The following is a 26006-nucleotide window of genomic DNA, read 5'->3' on the forward strand; positions in this document are numbered from 1 at the left end:
TGATGTGGTTCTTTGACTCTCTCCTCCTCCTCCTCTCTGTGTGTGGTGGTGTAGCTCTGTGACTCCTCTCCCCCAGGAGTACCTCCTCCTGGAGGAGTGTGAGAGCAAAGGGGCTTCTTCTCCTCCCCAGGTTAAGCAGTGAGTCTGGAGCAGCCTGTCTAGTGTGGAGTGACACACACGCGCATGCATACACGCGCACGCACGCACACACACACACACACACACACACTTGTGCACAAAGTCACACAGGTACATGCACATATACATGTATACACACAAATACACACACATTGTAAATACACACAAAACTAACCCAGCACTTACCTTTGGAATTGATGTGTTTGAGAAGTGTTCATTAATCCAAAATGCAGCACCTGGCTGTTCGCACAGGGAAATGAGGAATGATCCAGAATAGCTTAATATGTCAATGGACCTTTGGCAAAGGACAGTGCAGTGTTTAACCCTGCATGTTTTGAAATGACCCACAGGATGAAACATGGATCATTATACTGAACCTACAACTCAATAAGATCTGCTCAACAACATATCCAGTGGACCTCAATAGGAGTTATTGGTGGTTCTGTTGACGTAACCCATATCACTAATCTATGTTGAAGTGTGTGTGAAATGTTCACACACCATTCAGCCTCCTGATGTTTATCTATCTGTGCCGTTGCCATAGAGCCCACGCTGAGTGTTCCAAGTCGACCTCGTCGGAGACGGACCTGAACGACAACGTCCCCGCCCACCGCACCCCAACCTCCACTAGCTCCTCCTCTAAGCACGCCAACGGCTTCTTCTCCTCTGTCCTGCCCCCTCACCCCTCCTCCGCCTCCTCCATCTATGACTCTCCGCCTTCCCGCGGAGGCGACCTCTCCTCCAGCCTCTACCACCTCCCCCGCTCCTACTCCCAGGACACTGTGCTCCTTCCCAAGTCGGCCTCCGCCTCCTCGCCCCCCGTCCCGGTCGACGGCGACGCCCCGGAGCTCTACGTCTTCAACGCGCCCTCGCGGAAGCCCTCCATGGAGACTCAGATGAGGAACCTGTCGGTTAGCTACGATATTCCTCCCACACCAGGCAGTAACTGTACCTATCAGGTGCCTCGAGGTCCAGCGAGTGGTGGGTCTGAGGGTGGGGATGGGATTCCTCCGCCCCGGCCCCCCAAGCCTTCCCTCAGCACCCTGACCCCGGGGCACCCGCCGCCCTCCGCGGAGCGCTCGCCCACGGACACGTACTGCGTGCCGCGCTCCATGTCGGAGACGGACGGGAACTACTGCGTGCCCACCAGCGCCGGGAACAAGGCCCTGAGGAGCAACACCATCGGCACCATGGACTCATCACGCCTCAGGAAAGGTATGGCTCATTGATTGATCTTGATTCATTGGTCCTGATTTATTAGTCCTGTCAAATATATGAGAAACATATATAATTGATCAGGAGCATTCCATTTCACTCTCACTTTTTGCTAAGTGACAGGTTACCACATCCTTTCACTAATCATGAGGCTAAGTGATGTGTGTGTGTGTGCGCATCATTATAAAGGCTAAATACACATGCTAGCAACGATAGGATGTTCATAACACATGGCTGGTGTGTGCTGTTGTCAGCCAACACTATCATCTGCAGCGCAAAGCAAGTGTCTAATCCTCCAGGATAATTATCTTGACGCGACAGATGTGTTTTTGAATGGCTAATTACAAATACTTTTTCACAGCCGAAGACTGCCTTGCCTCCAAGGACATCTGGTGTAGCAGTATTAGTGGTGTTCGGTTACCATGCAGACAGACAACACGTACTTTCAGAGTTTAGGAGAAAGCAGTTTGGTGCCTTAGTTCCAACCTCTATGTACAGTCGATGCTCCCAACCCATTTGTCTACTAGCAGTAGAGAAACAACACTGATCATCACCCCCTCTGGTGGTGGCCGCTGGTAATAACCCTTGTCCCCGTCCCCCCCCCAAAAAAGTATAATATTTTTCTTGTTAAAGGTCAGTCATTTACACGACCAAAAAAGCATCGGAGGTTAAAGTTCAAGATAAAACATTATCCCCAGCTACATCCGGTCCAAGTCAGTTCCTATCATTTAACATGAAACGGGCCTGTTTAACTAACACAAAGACATTTTGCAAATGTCCCGGGATTCCCCGTTTTGTCTAGTCGTTTGTGTACCAGAGCAGGCTTTGCTTTGCTTGCCTTGGCTTTAGAGTCTGGCGACCTCCCAAGTCGTATCATCCTGTTTGTCTGAACTCCTTCTGAAATGCATTAGTGTGAAGTTACACATGATGACCAGAGCAAGAAGGGCAACTATAGTCCAGAGTGCCCAGATGAGACAGACTTCACTTATCCCTGTTCAACACTTCCTGTGGTTCCAATGGTGCATTTGTATTCCCTTTTTTATGTAGTATTTAACACCATTTTGATTCATACTGCTGTAAGCCCGACCTAGACTACTATACTGTAGGTATGTTGTGTTTACACTGGTTTTAAGTGTTCTGTCATGTTTGTTGCAGATTTGGGCTCCCAGGACTGTTACGATATCCCCAGGACGTTTCCCTCTGACAAGAGCTGCTCGTTTGACTTCAACGAAAGCTTCAACAGCTACTTGGTCAGTCTTTCACCGACATGCTCCCGAATCAGTTTAAAACGATCAACGTAAAGGAACTCTCGCATCGATACTGATCCTTCCAAGTATTAGACTGTTATGACTATGGAGTTTTGAAGTGTACTAAGGTGCAGATTAAGATAAGGAAGCTTGCATGCTCTCACTACTTTTCTTGTGTGTGTGTTTTTGTCTTATGTCTGTCTATGCCCTCATGTAGCCTGCCTCTCTTTCTGCACCCCCTCCCCTCCAGAAAAACAAAGGCATGATGCCAGTGGGCAGCCAGTCCATGGAGGAAGTTGACCAGAACTACGTACCCATGAGCGCCAACTCCCCGTCCCACCACCGCTCCGGCAGCCTGTCGGGCTGTGAACCCATCATGGAACCCAACTATGTCCCCATGACCCCGGGCCCGGGCACCTTAGAGTTCTCCCTGGGCAAGCAGGTTCCCCCGCCGGCCCACATGGGGTTTCGCTCAAGCCCCAATACCCCACCCCGCAGGCCCATGCTCATCAGCGATTGTCAGCCCCCGCCCGTGGACCGCAACCTCAAACCGGACCGCAAAGGTGAGGGAGGAGAGGGGGGCAGGGAGCATGGCTGGGGGGTGAAGGGGTGTGGCTGTGAAGGGGAATGGGGGTGTAAAGGGGTGTGTCTTTGAATGAAAGAGAATCTTGGTACGTTTGTCTTTATCTGCTGTTGCATCAATGTTTTCACAACTGCTCATCTCTCTACATCCTGGCATTCAACTCTAATTCACGCTCATTTACATGTGCTGGCTCATGGTTATGAAAGGCAGATGACCATTGCATTATTTAGAATTATAAACTGGGTGGTTCGAGCCCTGAATACTGATTGGCTAAAAGCCGTGGTATATCAGACCGTATACCACGGCTAAGGGCTGTATCCAGGCACTCTGCATTGTGTCGTGCATAAGAACAGCCCTTAGGTGCCCCCGAGGTGCCTTATTGCTTAAGTAGAACACTTCAGAATGTGTCATTATACAATTCCTGTATGGCATCAGACAGGAGTGCAGATTGTTGTGGCTCACCCTTTGCTCCTCTCCTCAATGTAGGCAGTGTTCTAGACCTCTCTCCTCAATGTAGGCAGTGTTCTAGACCTCTCTCCTCAATGTAGGCAGTGTTCTAGACCTCTCTCCTCAATGTAGGCAGTGTTCTAGACCTCTCTCCTCAATGTAGGCAGTGTTCTAGACCTCTCTCCTCAATGTAGGCAGTGTTCTAGACCTCTCTCCTCAATGTAGGCAGTGTTCTAGACCTCTCTCCTCAATGTAGGCAGTGTTCTAGACAAAGCCTCATCCACCCTCCTCTCAGCCTTCTCTTTTAGCTTAGCCTGCTCTCCTCCTCATTTTCTATCCCCCTCACCTCATTCAAAGGGACTTTTGTCCCTGAGTTCAGGGGGCCCTCTCTGGGGCTTTGGGGGGGTGACCAGCCTGGGCCACCATCACCATGGAGCCCCCCCTCTGAAAGGGCCTCTTTGATGGCGCAACAACCCCCTCCTGAACCACATTTCAATCTAGAGCGGGAAGGACTTGAATGTCCCACCGGGGAGGCAGACCCAAAGCAGAGGTCATTACCAGTCACTGTCAATGGTGTCAGGGAAGATGTTAGAAATCCTGAAGTCAGTCCCTCTCTATTCACGGCTTAGAGCTTTAACTTTCAGATCAATGACTCTTGGTTATTTTCATTCCAGTGTCTACCATGGTGTCACAATGGGGTGCTGAAGGTGAGTGATTCAGTGCAAGGACATGTTAGACTGGAATGTTACTGTGGTCATGGGGTCCTTATTATGGCGACAAAGGGATAGGCATACAGTTACTTTAGTTTTTTACTTTAGTTTTTCATAACCATGGGCCGTCACCGTAAACTTCCATCTCAATGCAATCTCTGTCCTCACCTAACCATCAATGCTATCCATCTGCTGAGTTTGGGACCTCTGTCGTCCAGCCTGTGTGTTCTTGTAGGGCTGTTGTGTTCTGTAGTCTTCAGGGTTAATTTCTCTAGCCTTCTCGCTGGCTCTGGTACAAATCGACCGCTAGACTCTATGCACTTGGTGGAAGTTTGACCACATTGCTTTAACAAATCAATTCCTCTCAGATCTCCACAATTGAATAGGGTCCAGGGGTCAATTTGGGATTGGGCCTCTCTTGCTTGGTTTGGTTCTGTAGGTGAGGTCTTGTGAGGCTGAAACATCTGTGGTCGATGCCGACAAGTAGCTTCATTCATTCACTTTCCTTATGGCTTTGTTATGGGGTCAATTATAAATGTCTGCCATGGTTTTATCTGGGGTATGCTGTGTTTTCTGGCTATAGTGATGGTTATACATAAGGTTATAACTTCAGTCTGCTGGTGTACAGATACATGTGTGCTTTTATTGTCTGCTGTTGTGGATGTGTTGTTGCACTCAAAATGGTCCTCTTGGTGGATCTTCCACACTCATACTGGTGCATGTTGTTGTTCTGTTAAGTCTCTGTTGAGGCCAGCCGTGTTACAGGGTTCTGACTAGAGGGAGCACAGATACGACCGGAAGTTAGTTTTTCATAGCTGGTTAGGAGAATTGACCCAGCAGGTTAGGAGACATGGGTTAAGGTTAGGGAAATGGTTAGGGTTAGCTAAAATGCTCTCCTAACCTACTATGAAAAGTCACTTCCGGTCGTAGCTGTACTCCCTCTAGTCACAACCATGTTGCGTGGAGTGAGGTGCATGATGGGAAATGTCACCGTCTGCTGTTGCCATGGCGATGGTCCTGTCTATACTGTATATACACCAATAGGGACGACGCAATGGTAGGGTGGAAGTAGTGAGTTGTCTCTCAACAAAGTCTGTTGATCTGTCGGCTTTGCATGGCAGGGTTTTATTAAAATAGGGGTTACAATGATGTCATCGTTTTATCAATGATGGTAATGTGAAAAGTCTTCTTTTTTAACCAATCAGGTCAGAGTCCTAAAATAATAAGAGCAAAGGGGGTTGGTTTAGAGCGAACCGACTCTCAGACCGTAGGGGAGTTCCCAAGACGACGCAAGGGTAGGTACTACCAAACAACGACGCCTGAAACTTGGTTCTGAATACTCATCTCTCATTCTCCCCGAACGTGTCTGAACTCAACGCATGCTTCTGAATGTTCTCCTGTGACATCACGCGGTATCTTGTCTCATCCAATCAACTAACTCCTGGACCAGCGGGCCCCTCTTCTGTTCAGTTGTCATTTCTGATTCCACATTTTGTTCTCATAACACGTTTTTGAACCGCACCAACACCCTAGAGATATTATCCTCTAGGCTTCTTCAGGAAATGGTGGAAAGATCATATCTCAGGAATGTTATTGTTGTCCAGTGGAAGATCTCCAGTACGTAGGAGAATGTTGTCAGTGTACTAGTGTACCGCACCAACAACCAAATCTCAAGCCCACGTATTCAAAGTAATCAATAGCATTAATGTATTACACGAGTACAGTAATTGTTTCTTAGGTTACTGACACACAAACACACCAGTGATGGACTGTTCTAACCAATTACTACCTCTTGTATTTTTAACACTTTTTGGCATGCTCCTGTTTCAACATGTAATAAATTCTATCATGTGCTCTTTATTGTATTTGTAATGGAGGAAAGTTTATTACTCAGGTACGATCAATGATATTTTCCCCTCTTTATGTTCTGTTCAGATATGTGTGTATATATATCTCCGGTTTGCATGAAGGGTGTTTAGTGCTGTACTGTAGGCTGAGAAGTGTTAGTGCTGCTGTCCTGTAGACTGCAGCACCAGATGGTGTTTTCTAGCCAGGCTGAGGGAGCTATGCTGAATGTGTTTCTATAGCACCCGGGTTGCCAGATTGGGCTCTGTTACGTTAACCATGCGGGAACGGTTGGCTGTGGACACTCAATGTGGACATACTCTATAAACCTATAACCAATTGATTACATTTTTGTATTACACACAACTTCTCATATTGGAATCCAGCCTACAGTTTTAGTCTTGCAAGGAGGTATTGTGGCTTTTAGGGACCTCTGTTGGCCAAATGAAAGCCTACCTCCACACCACCTTTTGAATGGTGGAATAGAATGTATTGTGTTGCGATGATGGTACGTGATGAGAGAGATTGACGGGGGTGTTTGCCCCTCCCCTCTACAGCCAAGCCCGCCCCTTTGGAGATCAAGCCCCTACCTGAGTGGGAGGAGTCATCAGCGCCTGTCCGCTCGCCTGTCACCAGGTCTTTTGCTCGGGAGTAAGTGTCTTACCCTTTGACCTTTTACCTCTACAGCAGCTCAGGGTCAAAGTGGCCCTTAGGCACAGATCTAGGATTATTGTCGCTCACCGCATCCTAACCATTTGGGAGTAAAACATAAAGCTGACCTTAGGAATTCGACTAAGTTGACACCTACCTTTCTACTGCATATGACTGTAGGTTTGGTATTATATCAGAACACTAACCCTCCGCATGATTGTAGTCACCTCATAACATGTCAAAGTAGTCATGTCTTAGAAATATGCTTTTTGTCTTTTTCCAGTGAGTCATTTTTAATCTGCAGGGAACTCTGCAGGCACTGCTGCTATTTGTGTGCGTACCGACAGTGTGTTAAACGGTGTGTGTGTGTGTCTGTGTGTGACGCTGCTCAGTCCCTCCAGGTTCCCCATGCCCCCCAGGCCTCCCTCGGTGCATAGCACCGCCTCCAGCACCGACTCCGAGGACTGTGATGAGAATTATGTAGCCATGGTCTCTAAGGCAGACGAACTAGTATGTAACACACGTCCTCAACTACTCTCTTCTAAAATATTCATGTTAAATCCTACAATGATTTATGTACATTTTCTAACAAAAAACTTGTCACATTAATAAGCTAATGTTCCACATACAGTCAGTAGCCAATGAATGTATTACAATTCAATTATAAAAAAATATATATTCACGGTGAAGTGCACCATTTGCAATGTAATTTATTTGATGGCATATCTTAGTGGGCTGAATATCCATAGAACATCAGTATGCAGAATAATTTAAATACACTACATGACCAAAGGTATGTGGACACCTGCTCTTCCAACATCTCATTCCAAAATCATGGGCATTAATATGGAGTTGGTCCCCCTTTGCTGCTATAACAGCCTCTACTCTTCTGGGAAGGTTTTCCACTAGATGTTGGAACATTGCTGCGGGGACTTGCTTCCATTCAGCCACGAGCATTAGTGAGGTCGGGCACTGATGTTGGCCTAGCTTGCAGTCGGCATTCCAATTCATCCGAAAGGTGTTCGATGGGGTTGAGGTCAGGGCTCTGTGCAGGCCAGTCAAGTTCTTCCACACAGATCTTGACAAACCCATTTCTGTATGGACCTCGGGTGCATTGCCATGCTGAAACAGGAAAGGGCCTTCCCCAAACTGCCACAAAGTTGGAAGTACAGAATGGTCTAGAATTTCATTGTATGCTTTAGCATTGATTTCCCATCACTGGAACTAAGGGGCCTAGCCAGAACCATGAAAAACAGCCCCAGACCATTATTCCTCCTCCACCAAACTTTACAGTTGGCACTATGCATTGGGGCAAATAGCATTCCCCTTGCATCCGCCAAACCCAGATTTGTCCATTGGCCTGCCAGATGGTGAAGCGTGATTCATCACTCCAGAGAATGCGTTTCCACTGCTCCAGAGTCCAATGGCGGCAAGCTTTACACCACTCCAGCCCACGCTTGGCATTGTGCATGGTGATCTTAGGCTTGTGTGCGGCTGCTCGGCCATGGAAACACATTTAATGAAACTCCAGACGAACAGGTCTTGTGCTGACGTTGCTTCCAGAGGTAGTTTGGAACTCTGTAGTGAGTGTTGCAATCGAGGACAGGCGTTTTTTACGCCCTACGTGCTTCAACACTCGGCGGTCCCGTTCTGTGAGAATGTGTGGCCTACCATTTCGCGGCTGAGCCGTTGGTGCTCCTAGACATTTCCACTTCATAATAACAGCACTTACAGTTGACCAGGGCAGACATTTTATGAACTGACTTGTTGGAAAGGTGGCATCCTATGATGGTACCATGTTGAAAGTCACAGAGCTCGTCAGTCAGGCCATTCTACTGCCAATGTTTGTCTATGGAGATAGCGTGGGTGTATGCTTGATTTTATACACCTGTCAGCAACGGGTTTGGCTGAAATAGCCGAATCCACTAATTTGAAATGGTGTCCACATACTTTTGTGTATATAGTGTAGTTTGACTTCACTTCAAAACATACTGTTTTTTGTTAGTGTGGTGATATTGAAATGATGAGTCCACATTTCTTGTTTCTAATTTCCCATGTTAGTATAGTATACCTAGTAAAAGTTATACTCCGTTATCATCCTCCTTGGCCTCCCAAACCTCATCTTTTATGGAGAAATCGATGGTTGCCACAGAAGGACTCCTCTTCAACACTTCTATTTTCTTCACCTCTTCTTTCCCCCTCCATCACTTGTCATCCTGCTTTTTTGTCTTTTTCGTTTGCGCTTTCACTCTTTTCCCCCTGCAGGTATTCAGTCCATCTGATGGACATCTCCTTCCCCCTGCAGGTATTCAGTCCATCTGATGGACATCTCCTCCTTCCCCCTGCAGGTATTCAGTCCATCTGATGGACATCTCCTCCTTCCCCCTGCAGGTATTCAGTCCATCTGATGGACATCTCCTCCTTCCCCCTGCAGGTATTCAGTCCATCTGATGGACATCTCCTCCTTCCCCCTGCAGGTATTCAGTCCATCTGATGGACATCTCCTCCTTCCCCCTGCAGGTATTCAGTCCATCTGATGGACATCTCCTCCTTCCCCCTGCAGGTATTCAGTCCATCTGATGGACATCTCCTCCTTCCCCCTGCAGGTATTCAGTCCGTCTGATGGACATCTCCTCCTTCCCCCTGCAGGTATTCAGTCCGTCTGATGGACATCTCCTCCTTCCCCCTGCAGGTATTCAGTCCGTCTGATGGACATCTCCTCCTTCCCCCTGCAGGTATTCAGTCCGTCTGATGGACATCTCCTCCTTCCCCCTGCAGGTATTCAGTCCGTCTGATGGACATCTCCTCCTTCCCCCTGCAGGTATTCAGTCCGTCTGATGGACATCTCCTCCTTCCCCCTGCAGGTATTCAGTCCGTCTGATGGACATCTCCTCCTTCCCCCTGCAGGTATTCAGTCCGTCTGATGGACATCTCCTCCTTCCCCCTGCAGGTATTCAGTCCATCTGATGGACATCTCTTTTTTGCTTCTTCTATTCTTCTAACTTGTGTTTTTCTTCCATCAGTTCAAGGACCCTTTTTGTTGACAGGTCAGATATAAATAATTTTCCCTGGCTCAGGCTCCATGATCTGGTGGTGTAGGCACGTGAACACAACCCCGGCGACCAGGGTTTGATTTCTGTCTCCACCTTTCCCACTTTGTCTCACCACTGTTTCGTCTTCCTGCAGTTTCTAATCTGTCTGAATACAGCAAAAAATGTCCTAAATATATATATTTATTTATTTATTTATTTTCCCGGTGGGAGTCATAAATTGAACAGCACAATCACTGTTTAACGTTGTTCCGTTCTCTCCTAAAGGAAATTATCTTAACTATACTAAATTGACTGGTTAACTTCACCAACAGCAAAATGGGTAATTTCCTGTATAGTATGTCTGCTTGATTGTTTTTATTGATATGTTTTCCCTTATCGTTTCTTCGCCTTTACCCAATGTTTACTTCCTGTTGCTTTTTTCACTCATATTTTTTCCTAGTCCCTCTCTTCCTCCTCCCCCTCTCAGTACATCCTTTGTTATTGTTTGACCTCTGACCTTTCCCTGCTGTCTCTGTAGAGAGGAGTCCTTCTACTGCACTGTCCCCATCACCCCTGTTAAGAGGGAGATGGAGGGCCTTGACACCGTAGAGGAGGTGAGACGGGTTGCCAAGTGTGGTTAGACAAGCTGCCTGGGTTGCCAGTTTGGAGCCTAACCGGAGATGCCCATAGAGCCTATGCTCTCACTGCATGGTGTGGGTTGTGGTGTAATTTCCCCTCCAAAACCCACTAAGATTTCAGGCACCGTCTGCAGTGGTAGTGTACATGCTGACGTGACTTGAGGTTTGCGTAATACCTCAATGTATGTTTAATAGTAGACTGTTCTAGTTCTGTCTCCATTGTAGCTGTACTACCACTCCTCTTGCCCACTCCTAGAGTGTAGCACTAACATTTAATCATGCTCTGTGAGTGTCATCATCCCCCTGTCTCCACTGTAACATGGTATCTCCATTGTTGCTTAGAACATGAAGCTGGGTGCGCCCATGACGGCGGACGGGGGGAGCAGCCCAATGGTGAAGCCCAAAGGAGACAAGCAGGTGGAGTACCTGGACCTAGACCTGGACCCCGGCAAGTCTACCCCACCACGAAAGGTGAGACCTCATCTCTCTCTCACACACACACTCTCTCTCACTCACTCACTCACTCACTCACTCACTCACTCACTCACTCACTCACTCACTCACTCACTCACTCACTATTGAAGCTGACGTGTGTGTGTGTGTGTGTTCCTCTCTAGAAGAAGAGTAATGGGATTGGTCTGGCAGTGTCAGATGAGCGGGTGGACTACGTGGTGGTGGACCAGCAGCGGACGCAGGCCCTCAAGAGCACCCGGGAGGCCTGGAACGACGGACGCCAGTCCACAGAGACAGACACCTCCACCAAAGGGCCCAAGTGACCCCCAGCTCACCCAGCTATAGCCTCACGCTGCTGGGCCGCAGACATTACTCCAAGCCCGGGCTCGGGCCCCGGCCTTCACCTCCTCCACCACCTCCAGACTCCTAGTGCCGAAGTGAAGGGGCCGGCGGACCTCCAGGGCCGCTAAACTGTCTTTAGTTTACACTGCCATCAGTCAGTCCGAGGACAGAACAGCGACAGCACAGCGCCCCTCTGTGGCAGACAGGGGGTATGTGCCAGGAATAAGCTGAATGCAGTATGGATGCAAGTAGGTTTGATTGATGTATCAGTCCTCACCTGCCTGATATGGGGACTCTGTAAAGACATTACCACATCCACAAAGACTTGGAGTCTGGAACACTTACTGCCACTTATGGTGGATGTCAGTTTAGATTTTTCCTCTAGTTGGTTGGAGAATGACCAGGAGAAGACTTAAAAACATTTCCTTTATGATTAAATCACAACACTGTGGGACACTGTCTGGAGTCTGTTTTGGGAGAGAATGGGTCATCTCTCTTTCAGAATCAGAATGCTTAGTGTCTACTTAATACTTTACTGCCAAGGTTGCCTAGTTTTGCTGGTAGGAAGTTGGGCCATTTTTCTCTTGTACAGGTCTAATATTATCCAAAACATTGTAAGAGAGAACCAGGTTTTCTTAGTGAAAAACTTGTTGTGAATGCAAGGAAATAGAATACAAGTAACTTTTTCTGAAACGCAACTGACCAAGTGCTCAATCAAAGGTTTGGATTCACTGAAACAACGTCATCTAATCGACTGAGAAATTATTCTCTTCCTCGTTTAGTTTTTAGCGGAAGAGGAAACGGCTTGCCATTTGCAAAACGAAAAGTCTGTACAAAGTGTTATGTATATAAACAGAAAGTGTCCTTTATTCAACACTATATGCGGTGTGTGTGTGGTAATTCTGCAGGGTGGAATTCTATACGCTCTCCGAGATGGTATCGGGACATGTGATATGAAATGACAGAATCAACTGTGACGGCTTGTAACGGGAAGCTCCCCGACACTTTCTGTGAGTTATGCAAAGGTGTCAAACGTAGGTTTATAGAAGAGAGAAATCAGGTACTCATTCAAATACTAATAACAGCTATTTCCATTTCTAATTTATTTTGCGTTATCTCAACGATAGATGTCCATGTAATAATCTATCAACGGACAGATTTGATGCTATAGAGCAAAGTGCTGTTGAAAATGCCTTCTCGACGAGCGCCAGTCAATTTGTTTCAGGAGTTTATTATTGTGATGGCGTGTCGATTTCATTATCTCTCTTAGGTTTTAATTTATTTCAAATGGATTTACACACACACACACCTTCTGGGATCTGATGTATGTATGCGATCTACTTTACTTGATATGTCTTTGTAAATAGTGAGAAATTGATGTTTTACCTAAAAAGAAAATACTTCAGAATCGTAGTGTTTTTTTTCATGACGACTATTGGCTTTACTAACTTTCCAGGGACCCTATTCACAGTGTCTGAGTAGGAGTGCAGAAGCCGGTTTCCCGAAAGCATCTTAACGCTAAATTCATTGTTAGAACCATAGGATCCTACGGTTCTAATGATGAACTTAGCCTTGAGATAGTTTTGCGAACCCGGCCCTGGTTTAGGATCAGGTCTCCACTGTTCATGTAATCTTAGTCATTGTAAAAGGCAAAACAACTGATTCTAGATCAGCACTCTTACTGAGATGCTCCATGAATACAGGCCCATTTCTCTCTAAGTCCTAAGCATGTTTTACCAGGAGAGTTAGTCTTTGCTGTATATATTTGCACCAACTATTCCAGCATGTATCATTTGAATTGAAAAGCTGTGCCTGTACTGTCATTTCCATACTACTTAATTCTCACCGTCCCATTGCAGCTTTCTGTCTCGAGACCAACTGCAAAACGTTGATGCTTTATCTTTTTTTTAATGAATCAAAAGAGAAACATTTCCATTTGAAAGTGAACTAAATAAAACAACCTTTTTTTTGAATCCTCTGTGTTGTCACCTACACACTACAGTATGTCACCTATGTTATAAAGAATGTTGGGTACTATAGGGAGGAAAACAATGATGGCGAAATGAAGGGAACGAAGGCCAGGAAGTCCCACCCACTGAGGCTGGTGGGAGGAGCTGGAGGACATGGAGCTGGAGTCGAACATGGTTTGTGTTTGACCATCTATTCCATTCCAGCCATTACAATGAGCCCGTCCTCCTGTAGCTCCTCACACCAGCCTCCTCTGGACCACAGACATTTCTATAGAGGAATGAGAAATGCATGCACAAAGTGATGTGCTGTACACAAAGTGATGTGCTGTGTTTCAGGAAGTGTCCAAATGCCTACCACTTCCCCAATCAATGATTACCTCACCTGTTCACTATTGTCATTTTAATTTGATAGCTCTCCATTTAGCCAACAAGGGAAAAACCTCTTCAACATGCAGTACTTTACATATAAATCTAATCTCTCACATTTCAGTAATTTCCCTTGAAGATTTGGAGCAACGTAATCTGGATGAAAAGCGGACAGTTGTCAATGTATGGGAAGCGTGCTTGGACTGAGTGGGTAAGTGTCTGTAGAAAGATGAGAGAATTGATTGCACTTAGGGTTTTTGTACTACATTGGCTGCGTTAAGACAGGCAGCCAATTCAGAATTATTTTTTTTCTTCACTAATTGGTCTTTTGACCAAACAGATCAGCTCTGAAAAGATCTAATGTGATTGGTCGAAAGTCTAATTAGTGAAGAAAAATCTGAATTGGATGCCTGTGTAAACGCACCTTTCTAGCCTTTACTCCTCTCTTGTCACTGACACAGTAGCTTGCAGAGACTTTTGTGCACTAATAATACATTATTAGCATGTTCCTGTCATTTTGACACATTTAAATGGAAATCCAATTATTATAAAAGGACTGTAATCATAATTAGTCAAAACATGTACTTGAGGAGCAGTGGAAATGTGGCTGGTGGAGATGGCCTGAAGTATTCCAGTTTCTTCTATGATTAATCTTCAACACATTCTTATTTTTTTATCATTTCTTTGTGTCTGATTCAATTTTTTTAGCATATCTGATTCAAACAACCAAAAATGACATGGAATCGGATATTTCAAGGTACATTTCAAACCACCACCGTATGTGGTTTGAAAAATCTGACTCCAGGCCTGGCGACTTGTCTGAACAGTCAAATCTGATTTGCCCTCAAGTGATTTTTAGACTTACGTGGCATATCTTGTTGCTTGCTAGCTGGTCTGTTAACAGTTTTACTGAAACGTGGTAGCTAACTAGCTAACTTGTTAATTGTTTACAAATTAATTAGTGAATGTGCTAAACAGCTACCTAGGTAGCTAGTTGATTGCTGTGGCTGGCCAAAAAAATACGGGTTTTGAAAGTTGGATCATCTTATCCTTCGAGCGTTTTAACACTGATTTTGAACATTCGGAGCAACTGGCAAACATCCATGGCAGGCATTGTTGTCACCTTAGCATGCTACACACTTAGTTGTGCTCAATCTGATGTGAAAAGATCTGATGTAATTTTAGTGTAAAACGCATCCTTCAAGCCTCTACTTTACTTCTCTTGTCACTGTTTGCCGCAGTAGCTTGCAGAGAGACTTCTTACGTGCACTCGTAATAAATGAGCCTTTCATGTCGTTTTTGACACATTTTAAATGGAAATCAGCAGAGGACCGTAATCATAATTGGTCTGAAATTGAACTTGTTGAGGAGCAGTGGAAATGTGGCAGGCGGAGATGGCCTGAAGTACTCTGGTTTCGATTATAATTCATATTCAACACATTATTATTTTTATGTCTGTGTTTGTTTTCCATAGTTACCAATTTATTTTCTTCTACTGTCGGGATCTTTAAGTTGGGCGTATTCCATAAATTATGAGCATGGCATTGTTCTTGGATGTCTAATGTTGTTTTGTTCTGTTTTGTCTCACTGTTCCTCTGGTTGAAAAAGAATGGTTTGAATGAGGAACCACCATGTAAAACAATGGGTAGGGACTTCTAGGAACCAACACGTAAACTAGTCATTTATTAATGTCAGTCTTGCCATTGCTGTTGACCAATTACACCACTAGGGGGCATTGTTGCTTGACAAACCAGTGAAGAAGTTGACGGGCTCTTCCACATTGGGCGTCACGTTGAGCGCGACAGGGTGCTGCAGTACATTCTGAGAAAGATTGATGGACATTGTTTCTTTCTTGACAAAAACACTCACCCGAGTTGAATGTTCAACTATATTATTATGGGAGAGGAGTAATGATATGTAGCCTAAACTTATCACATACACATCATAAGATACATTTTGTAACACTTTTATTTATTGGACTTCATATACATGGGAATGGTAGAAACACCTTCATGACTAGTATCCTAGACACAGATTAAACCTAGTCCTTGACTAAAAAGCGTCCTTAATGTAGAATCTCAACTGGAAGTGTTTTTAGTCGAGGACAAGGCAGGGAAACCGTCCGTCTGTGCACATTGGAAGCTGCAGGATCAGCTAAAGGTTGAATATGATAGGTTCTACTCCAGTGGTTATGATGAAACAACTGGCACCACTTCAATGAATCCACATTGTTTTTCAACCCAAGTCCTATAGGTGGACAATAAACCAAGACACCCTCTTAAATCTCACACGTTTACTTTTAGCCACATATAACATCAAAGTAACTTTCCAAAGGGCATACATACTATATCACAACATAGTCCACTAGTACAATATATCACTGTCGATATATCATGGCAGAATTCTTCCCCTTTCCCAGTCCCAAAGACATTCGGCAACACCTCAACATAAATCTCGGAGTACTTCCTCTAACCCGTGTCATACAGATTTATGCCGTTGAAACTGGTCTCCCATTTATTCCTCAAATACAGAAGTGCTAGAGCGAATGGCGCTAGGCTAGCTACCGTTGGGCGGCCATCTTTAATCCTATAAATCACTACTACTCCACATCTGAAGATGGATTTACTCTTTGGGTACAGTGACGGATGTCTGTGTTTTGCTGTACTGCATTAAGACTGATCGCTGAGCGAAGAACCTAATTGAAGTAAATTAGTTATGATTGACAGTCTATTGCTGTAGTGCATGGGTGTCAAACTCATTCCATGGGGGGGCCTAGTGTCTGCTGGTTTTTGTTTTTTCCTTTCAGTGAAGACCTAGACAACCAGGTGAGGGGAGTTCCTTACTAATTACTGACCTTAATTAATCAATCAAGTTCAAAGGGAGGAGCGTAAACTCACAAACGCTCGGCTTTCCATGGAATGAGTTTGACACGTGGTGTAGTGGGACAGAGCGGGAAGCTGTGATATTGCTACTGGGTTAGCTACATTACCTGGGTTGTCTCTACCAGGGCTACTGTATGCGAGCATTCATATTGCTGTAACATCATATACCCAAATGTCATGTTTGTCTCAGCTGTTTACCAAGAAAAGTGACATGGTGCCCCTTTCATTTCCCTGCTTTCGTCCAATAGGTGACTAAGCCTGTTGACTGTCACTCTGCTACTCGATGCTCTTGACCGTGTTATTTTTAGTTGTACTAAAACATAATACACATTTCCATAGATTACAGTATACGAGCTGGTCGCTGTGACATTTTTCACCTCACATTCTCTGTGGTGCTGAATGTGCGAGGTACTGGTGTGCCTCGTTATGAGAAGAATAATGGCCTACATTTGTTTGGAGAATGTAGAACCCATCTAGCTTTCCTTGATCAGTGTTATTCTGACTTCAAACACTTTGTAGTCAATAGAGATGAAAGATAAAGGTGTTTTGTTTTAGGTTGCTAACAAGCATTTTAATGTAGAGATGTTAGATATCAAACCAGCCTGGGATGTTGAGAAGCCACTGGAGGGGTGTGTGTGTGTGTGTGTGTGTGTGTGTGTGTGTGTGTGTGTGTGTGTTAGGGCTGTGACGATACCAGTATCACAATATTTTTTCCATGGCAAAAATGAAAACACGAAGCAAACCAAACTCTCTGGTCCTTTACAAACCTGCTGTATGTAACATATGGTGCTACAGCTTGGTAAATAAATACATGTGACTCTGGATGACGTCATCATGTCTGTTTCCAACATTAGAGCGGATTTCTAAAGAAGTTCAATCCGCTTTGTGTTTTGTTCCCTTACCACCATACTAAAGAGTATCACCATACTGGTATTGTCCCGGCCCTAGTGTGTATGCTGGCTTGTGTGTGTTTGACAATGTGTTCATGTTGTTGAGAAAGATATAGAGACAGTATGTGGGTGCGTTTTTGGGAGAAACAGCAGGCAGTAGAGGGAGTGTGAGTGTGTTTTTGACACTGTTTGAGAGATGGAGAGAGACTATGTGCATATTTTTGGGAGAAGGAGAGAGAAAGACGGAGGAGGAGGGATTGTGTTCCTGCCTGTGTGTGTGTGTGTGTGTGTGTGTGTGTGTGCTTCTCCATGCAGATTGGGATGTGAGGCTCTCTCTGCAGTATCTTTGACAGTGTGTGAGTAATGGAACAATCCCTCAGTTCCAAACAGGGCCAACAGAATAATGATGAGCCTGGCTGGGAGGCTGGGGGAGGATGAGAGCTGCTCCTGAGTGAGCTGTGAGCTCCGGGCCTGCCTGCCTGACTGTCCTGCTGGACCTCTGCCTGGACTGATGGGAGCTGTCAATAACTGAGCCCGGGACTCGCCTGGGCTGCACAACCCTGCCAGCATGTCTCTGTCTGTCTCTGTCTCTGTGTCTGTCTTTGTGTCTGTCTAGCTTATCAGTGTCTCTGTGGCCACCTGTATGTCCTTGTGCATGTGTGTCCATGTGTCTCACTGGCAGCCTGCCTGTCTGTCTACCTCTCTCGCGCTCTTTCATTCTGCCTGTCTGTCTGCTTCCCTCTCTCTCCCTGCAGACTCCCACCCAGCCGTCTCCCTCTCTCCCCCCCAGACTCCCACCCAGCCGTCTCCCTTTCTCCCCCCAGACTCCCACCCAGCCGTCTCCCTTTCTCCCCCCAGACTCCCACCCAGCCGTCTCCCTTTCTCCCCCCAGACTCCCACCCAGCCGTCTCCCTTTCTCCCCCCAGACTCCCACCCAGCCGTCTCCCTTTCTCCCCCCAGACTCCCACCCAGCCGTCTCCCTCTCTCCCCCCAGACTCCCACCCAGCCGTCTCCCTCTCTCCCCCCAGACTCCCACCCAGCCGTCTCCCTCTCTCCCCCCAGACTCCCACCCAGCCGTCTCCCTCTCTCCCTCCAGACTCCCACCCAGCCGTCTCCCTCTCTCCCCCCAGACTCCCACCCAGCCGTCTCCCTCTCTCCCCCAGACTCCCACCCAGCCGTCTCCCTCTCTCCCCCAGACTCCCACCCAGCCGTCTCCCTCTCTCCCCCAGACTCCCACCCAGCCGTCTCCCTCTCTCCCCCCAGACGTCTCCCTCTCTCCCTCCAGACTCCCACCCAGCCGTCTCCCTCTCTCCCTCCAGACTCCCACCCAGCCGTCTCCCTCTCTCCCCCCAGACTCCCACCCAGCCGTCTCCCTCTCTCCCCCAGACTCCCACCCAGCCGTCTCCCTCTCTCCCCCAGACTCCCACCCAGCCGTCTCCCTCTCCCCCCAGACGTCTCCCTCTCTCCCCCCAGACTCCCACCCAGCCGTCTCCCTCTCTCCCCCAGACTCCCACCCAGCCGTCTCCCTCTCCCCCCAGACGTCTCCCTCTCTCCCTCCAGACTCCCACCCAGCCGTCTCCCTCTCTCCCTCCAGACTCCCACCCAGCCGTCTCCCTCTCTCCCCCAGACTCCCACCCAGCCGTCTCCCTCTCTCCCCCAGACGTCTCCCTCTCTCCCTCCAGACTCCCACCCAGCCGTCTCCCTCTCTCCCCCCAGACTCCCACCCAGCCGTCTCCCTCTCTCCCCCCAGACTCCCACCCAGCCGTCTCCCTCTCTCCCCCCAGACTCCCACCCAGCCGTCTCCCTCTCTCCCTCCAGACTCCCACCCAGCCGTCTCCCTCTCTCCCCCAGACTCCCACCCAGACGTCTCCCTCTCCCCCCAGACGTCTCCCTCTCTCCCTCCAGACTCCCACCCAGCCGTCTCCCTCTCTCCCTCCAGACTCCCACCCAGCCGTCTCCCTCTCTGCATCTAAAATGTTTGAATCCCATTAAGACCTGAACAGTGTCGGGGTGAATCTCAAACACTTCCAGATGCGTCATCAATGTTGTGGGCCTCCAGTCAGACAGAATCGATCCATTCATGTGTCTCCCAAATGACACCCTACCCCTACTTACTTCTTTCAATAGGGCTCTTGTCATAAATAGTGCACTATGTAGGCAACCTCCCCCTCCTGGCTCACTACGCGAAGCCAAAACCCTCCTTAGGCACAACTCTCCCTCCTAACCTGCCTATCCTGTCAACTACACTTCACATCATCGCCTCAATTCCTCAACTTCCTGGAAACAAGTTAGTTATTTTTAGTCCATTCTATTCATTCTATTTCTATGCATTTGATCCTCTCCAATAAGCGAAATCCGGATAGATAACTTTTGAAAACAGGGCCCAGGGGATGCAGATTGTTCTGTGCCACGCTCTCACATATTGGCTGGTTGTAATGAGATTTAGGGAGCATCAAGGACAGCGTTGTGTGGGACCGGAATATAATCAGAGCTTTGGAGAGGAAAGACATTAGTATATTCTAAATAGTAATAATAGTATTTAAAGTGTGGGATTGAATGAGGATTCATAGTTCAAGTTATGAGAACGATGATTTGAGTCATTATCCACTCTGCAATTTTTACTGCAGTTATTATACATTGTTTTTTAGGCCCATTAAACCAGGTTATGCTAAGTCAGTAAGCTGGAGCTGCTCTGGTTTGAGGAAAAAGTTTATCTGCTGTGTCTTAAGTGCAGTGTAATTAGTATATAACGACTCTATCATTGTAAAACTATCCGCTTCTTTCTCTTCTAGAGTGCCAATAGTTGTCGTTCAGCAGTTATGATGATGGCAATACTTCCTCATGGAAAGTAGGACTAACTTTCCTGTACGTGATCAATGAAGACGCGTTCGCACCAATCAGTTAAGAAGGGAATTAGTACTGAAACATGAGCCGAGCACAGCTTCGCTCATGTTCAATTGAACTGGATGAATGCTACATTATTAGTTGACTGATTTCACCAACATTCAATGACAAATGGGCATCGACGAGCGTGACATATTGGCAGATTAGATCCACTGTTGGTATTCCATTGATTGCAGAGAAGAGAAATAGACATGCCACGTGTGCTCATTCATTCCCCTTCGTCTACAGCGAGACGGAGTGTTAATTGCGGTTGAAGAGTGAGGGATCTGTGATGTGTGCAGATGGATTTGTCTCTAATTGCTCAGCTGCATGATCTCTGTGTGATGGGATGTCTTCTCTGTTTCCAGACCACGCACTAAAGTATCCAATCCCTCTCAGAGACTGATTCACATATCCACTCTACAGTCAGTAAGTCATCTAGCCTACTGTAGGACTGTACTCAGAAGTGGATATATATACAGTCGTGGCCAAAAGTTTTGAGAATGACCCAAATATTAATTTCCACAAACTTTGCTGGTTCAGTGTCTTTAGATATTTTGTCTGATGTTACTATGGAATACTGAAGTATAATTACAAGCATTTCATAAGTGTCAAAGGCTTTTATTGACAATTACATGAAGTTGATGCGAAGAGTCAATATTTGCAGTGTTGACCCTTCTTTTTCAAGACCTTTGCAATCCGCCCTGACATGCTGTCAATTAACTTCTGGGCCACATCCTGACTGATGGCAGCCCATTCTTGCATAATCAATGCTTGGAGTTTGTCAGAATTTGTGGGTTTTTGTTTGTCCACCCGCCTCTTCAGGATTGACCACAAGTTCTCAATGGGATTAAGGTCTGGGGAGTTTCCTGGCCATGGACCCAAAATATTGATGTTTTGTTGCCCGAGCCACTTAGTTATCACTTTTGCCTTATGGCAAGGTGCTCCATCATGCTGGAAAAGGCATTGTTCGTCACCAAACTGTTCCTGGATGGTTGGGAGAAGTTGCTGTCGGAGGATGTGTTGGTACCATTCTTTATTCATGGCTGTGTTCTTAGGCAAAATTGTGAGTGAGCCCACTCCCTTGGCTGAGTAGCAACCCCACACATGAATAGTCTCAGGATGCTTTACTGTTGGCATGACACAGGACTGATGGTAGCGCTCACCTTGTCTTCTCCGGACAAGCTTTTTTCCGGATGCCCCAAACAATTGGAAAGGGGATTCATCAGAGAAATGACTTTATCCCAGTCCTCCGCAGTCCAATCCCTGTACCTTTTGCAGAATATCAGTCTGTCCCTGATGTTTTTCCTGGAGAGAAGTGGCTTCTTTGCTGCCCTTCTTGACACCAGGCCATCCTCCAAAAGTCTTCACCTCACTGTGGGGTGCAGATGCACTCACACCTGCCTGCTGCCCTTCCTAAGCAAGCTCTGTACTGGTGGTGCCCTGATCCCAGAGCTGAATCAACTTTAGGAGACGGTCCTGGCGCTTGCTGGACTTTCTGGGGCGACCTGAAGCCGCCTTCACAACAATTGAACCGCTCTCCTTGAAGTTCTTGATGATCCAATAAATGGTTAATTTAGGTGCAATCTTACTGGCAGCAATATCCTTGCCTGTGAAGCCCTTTTTGTGCAAAGCAATGATGACGGCACGTGTTTCCTTGCAGGTAACCATGGTTGGCAGAGGAAGAACAATGATTTCAAGCACCACCCTTTTGAAGCTTCCAGTCTGTTATTCGAACTCAATCAGCATGACAGAGTGATCTCCAGCCTTGTCCTCGTCAACACTCACACCGGTGTTAACGAGAGAATCACTGACACGATGTCAGCTGGTCCTTTTGTGGCAGGTCTGAAATACAGTGGAAATGTTTTTGGGGGATTCAGTTCATTTGCATGGCAAAGAGGGACTTTGCAATTAATTGCAATTCATCTGATCACTCTTCATAACATTCTGGAGTATATGCAAATTGCCATCATACAAACTGAGGCAGCAGACTTTGTGAAAATTAATATTTGTGTCATTCTCAAAACTTTTTGCCACGACTGTATAGTCTCATAGCAAAGAGTCTGAATATTAATGTAAATTAATTGTATTTTTAATACAAAAAAATCTGTTTTTGCTTGTCATTATGGGGTATTGTGTGTGTGTGTGTGTGGATTGATGAGGGGGAAAAATGTATTTAATACATTTTAGAAGGCTGTAACGTAACAAAATTAAGCCAAGGGGTCTGAATACATTCCAAATGCGCTGTATTGTAGCTAGAAGCCATGCACAGCATTTTGGACATTCGGACCATTCAGACAATGTCAGCAAGTGTATTGTCACATGCCTCCTACCAGGACATAGCAACTCCAGGGTCAGGGAAAATGTAGATGTCACTGAATGTCCATTGTACCTGAGAGGGTCAGTTGTTTTGAGCTTAAAGGAATAATCCACTCAAAAAATTATATATATATATATATATATCACACACACACACACACACACACACACACACACACACACACACACTATCCCATAATGTAATATATATATGTTTTGCATGTCAGCAGTCAAGTTTTCAAGATATTGGACTTTCAAGAAGCAAATTGTCACTTGCCACCATCAAAATCCATCATATGATGCAGAACGCAGTGGATTTTTCCTATAATGCAGAAGGATGGTTCTAAATCTGTAAATATCTAACGACTCTACCATCCTAAGAACCAAACTATTTACAAGGGAATACCCCTGGCCCCTAAATCAAATGATGTTTATGTTAATACATAGCTAGATAAGGCCTCTTCAAGTCAATTTCTGTTCATTTATCTTCCCTACTGAGAGAATGTTGTCTCCCGGTGACGGCCATTTTAGCTGAGTGCAGATCCTTTTCCAAATGTCCAACTCCTTTGCTCAAATCATCTTCATGTGAATGAACAGATAAGTCCGATATCAGTGCACTTATCTTCCCCAGTGAGAGAATGTTGCCGCTGAAGGTGGCCATCTTGGCTGAGTACTGCTGAGCGCAGGTTATTTTCAAATACATTACCCTCCCTTTATTCAAGTCATCTTCATGTGAATAAACCGATAAGTCCCATATCAGTGCATCTTTCTTCCCCCAGTGAGAGAGTGTTGTGGCCCAGTGGCGGCCATTTTGTCTGAGTAGTGCAGCATTGTCCCAGTGAATGACAGCTCCAGCTGCATTATTGATTATTAGTGCTTGGGAGGGGGGGTGAGCGCCACAGCACAGCAACTTGTGTTGATAAAGCAGACACATCAGATAGGAGTTGACTGGAGCTGCTTGTAGCAGCCCTTGAGTGTATGTGAACGTTGGAGACAGACGGCTGGTGAACGCAGCCCGGTGCTCAGCGGTAGGAGACAGACGGCTGGTGATCGCAGCTCGGGCTCCGCAGCAAATAGCCATCCGTCTGTGTAATAGGGCTTGTCAAAGTTTTAAAGTGGATCAGCAGTTCACTTTGAGCGGGGCGCATTCGTTCCGAACGAGAGGCTGATCAGCTGTGAAAGCCCAATTGAGGGCTCTCTAAAAACGCTGTTGATGCGGAACGATTTTATTTTTGTCAGTGTGTGACTTCCTTCCTGTCCCATTCTCATTCTGTCAATGTTGTCAGGCCAGGTTTTTCTACGTTTAATCTGTACCATTCGTTCGCTCCTCTCCTCATCCGCATTGGTTATTTACCAACAAACGGAAGCGGAATGAATTAATAATTGAATTTGTTTTCCGCTTTTCTTGAAGCCTTATGTAAATGGATGACATCTTTAATTGGGCCGCCACAGCCCATCAGCGGTATATGGACCTTTTTCTCTGTGGTTAGTTTATTTTCAAAACAGATCCTTGTTGTGCTTGGGGTGAAGAGACTCGTTGCTGCTATCCCTGTGTTATCTCTTGATTATTCTTCTTCTCACTCTCTCTCTCTCTTTCACTCTCTTTCACACTCACTCACTCACTCACTCACTCACTCACTCACTCACTCACTCACTCACACTCTTACTTTCCACCTTCCACCTCTATTAGTCGAATGGTATGTCAGCAGCATACCACCCTGCATACCACTGCTGGCTTGCTTCTGAAGCTAAGCAGGGTTGGTCCTGGTTGGGAGACCAGATGCTGCTGGAAGTGGTGTTGGAGGGCCAGTAGGAGGCACTCTTTCCTCTGGTCTAAAAACAAATATCCCAAAGCCCCAGGGCAGTGACATTGCCCTCTGTAGGGTGTGGTCTTTCGGATGGGACGTTAAATGGGTGTCCTGTCTCTCTGTGTCCACAAAAGATCCCATGGCACTTTTCGTAATAGTAGGGGTGTTAACCCTGGTGTCCTGGCTAAATTCCCAATCTGGCCCTCATACCAATCTGGCCCACGGTCACCTAATCATCCCAAGTTTACAATTGGCTCATTCATCCCCCTCCTCTCCCCTGTAACTATTCCCCAGGTTGTTGCTGTAAATGAGAATGTGTTCTCAGTCAACTTACCTGGTAAAATAAGGGTAAAAGATTAAGAAGTTGGTAAGATGAAGAAGCCTGCCCTCAGGTAAGCCAGACAGCCCACCCACTCCCCCTCAAACAAGACATGTGATGTCTGTTTGGTTCTGTGTTCAGCAGTGTGGGGTTGGCAGAGGGACTTATGTTATGAGGAACAAGACAGCCAAGCCAGAATGGCCAACGTCGAGTGAAGGACTTTGTAAAAAGTGGTAATTCTGTCTAATCATCATTACACAGTCATTACATTAAGACATCACGTGTGTGTGTGTGTGTGTGTGTGTGTGTGTTCTCCGAGGCTCTGTCTGTCTCTCCTATTAATTCTCAATCCTCAATGTAATCACCAGTCTTGGCTGCAGCAACCAGAAACCTACTACTCAGACATGTTCTTAAAAGGTAACTTTTCAGGCTTTGATGCAGGTTTACTTGGCTTTCGCCGGCCTTGGAAGAAGTGCTGGTAGATGTTGTTGTAAAAATTCTGGAGGCAATAATTGTTTGTCTCAGCGAGAGCGAGAGAGATAATAAGCGAGATATTTTAATGCAACGTTGTCCTTCGGTTAAAGATGGAACTACTGACATCATTATTGCATCCTCTATTTGGACTAAGAGTACTGTACAATACGACAAGATAACTTTGTGACATCTGCTGATTTGATTTTCTGCTTTATCTCACTAACACGTTCTACACGTCTTTCACCCGGTAGACGGTTACGGAAGATATTTTCTTTTGACAGTCTCGTTACAGTCAATTGAGGAATGGTTTAATCTAATCAGGGAGGCAGATAGAGGGAGAGAAACATGCTCAGTCATTCTCCACACACTTTTGAACCGCTGCCATCCACTTCACACAGTCTTCACTCCTAGACTGCCAGGACATGACAAGCGAGGGTAACTCCTAATGCAACACAGAGGGGCAACGCTGTTACATCCAATGCCTGTTTGCCTGAGGCTGATGTCGATGCCGCGCAGGTGCTTGTACGCGTCTACACATGCATATACACACCCTCGCATTCAAACGCACACATGTGCACACACACACGGACAAACACACATGTAAATAGTACTCAAGCGTATTGAGCTGGTCTTGCTGTTTTGCTTTTGTTGTCCTTTTATGTCTTTTTTATTTTTGCATTGTTTTCTTTTTTAATTTGTATTTTTCTTTTTGTTGGTGCATTGTGGGACTGTGGCTTGAGTTGGGGGGGGGGGGATGTAAGGAGAGATTTGTTTTTCGGTGGTGGGGGGGGGGG

General features: G+C 46.2%; 1 protein-coding gene across 14 annotated transcripts in view; it reads left to right on the forward strand.

The window, feature by feature from the left end:
* LOC115202248 (GRB2-associated-binding protein 1) overlaps window positions 1-13274 on the forward strand; it is a 69471-nt gene extending 56197 nt beyond the window's left edge. For 6 of the 14 annotated variants that reach the window (XM_029766243.1, XM_029766242.1, XM_029766241.1 and 3 more), the window contains 10 exons: window positions 55-138; window positions 683-1353; window positions 2509-2603; window positions 2818-3163; window positions 4305-4337; window positions 5546-5635; window positions 6743-6836; window positions 7229-7346; window positions 10849-10977; window positions 11124-13274. In XM_029766243.1, coding sequence (XP_029622103.1) covers window positions 55-138; window positions 683-1353; window positions 2509-2603; window positions 2818-3163; window positions 4305-4337; window positions 5546-5635; window positions 6743-6836; window positions 7229-7346; window positions 10849-10977; window positions 11124-11282 — 1819 coding nt within the window. In that variant the 3' untranslated portion in view covers window positions 11283-13274. The remainder of the gene's footprint in view (window positions 1-54; window positions 139-682; window positions 1354-2508; window positions 2604-2817; window positions 3164-4304; window positions 4338-5545; window positions 5636-6742; window positions 6837-7228; window positions 7347-10848; window positions 10978-11123) is intronic. The other 8 variants (XM_029766244.1, XM_029766245.1, XM_029766247.1 and 5 more) reach the window with 8 other exon arrangements.
* Window positions 13275-26006: the final 12732 nt, after the last annotated feature.

Source organism: Salmo trutta, chromosome 11, assembly GCF_901001165.1.
Source record: "Salmo trutta chromosome 11, fSalTru1.1, whole genome shotgun sequence".
NCBI lineage: Eukaryota > Metazoa > Chordata > Actinopteri > Salmoniformes > Salmonidae > Salmo > Salmo trutta.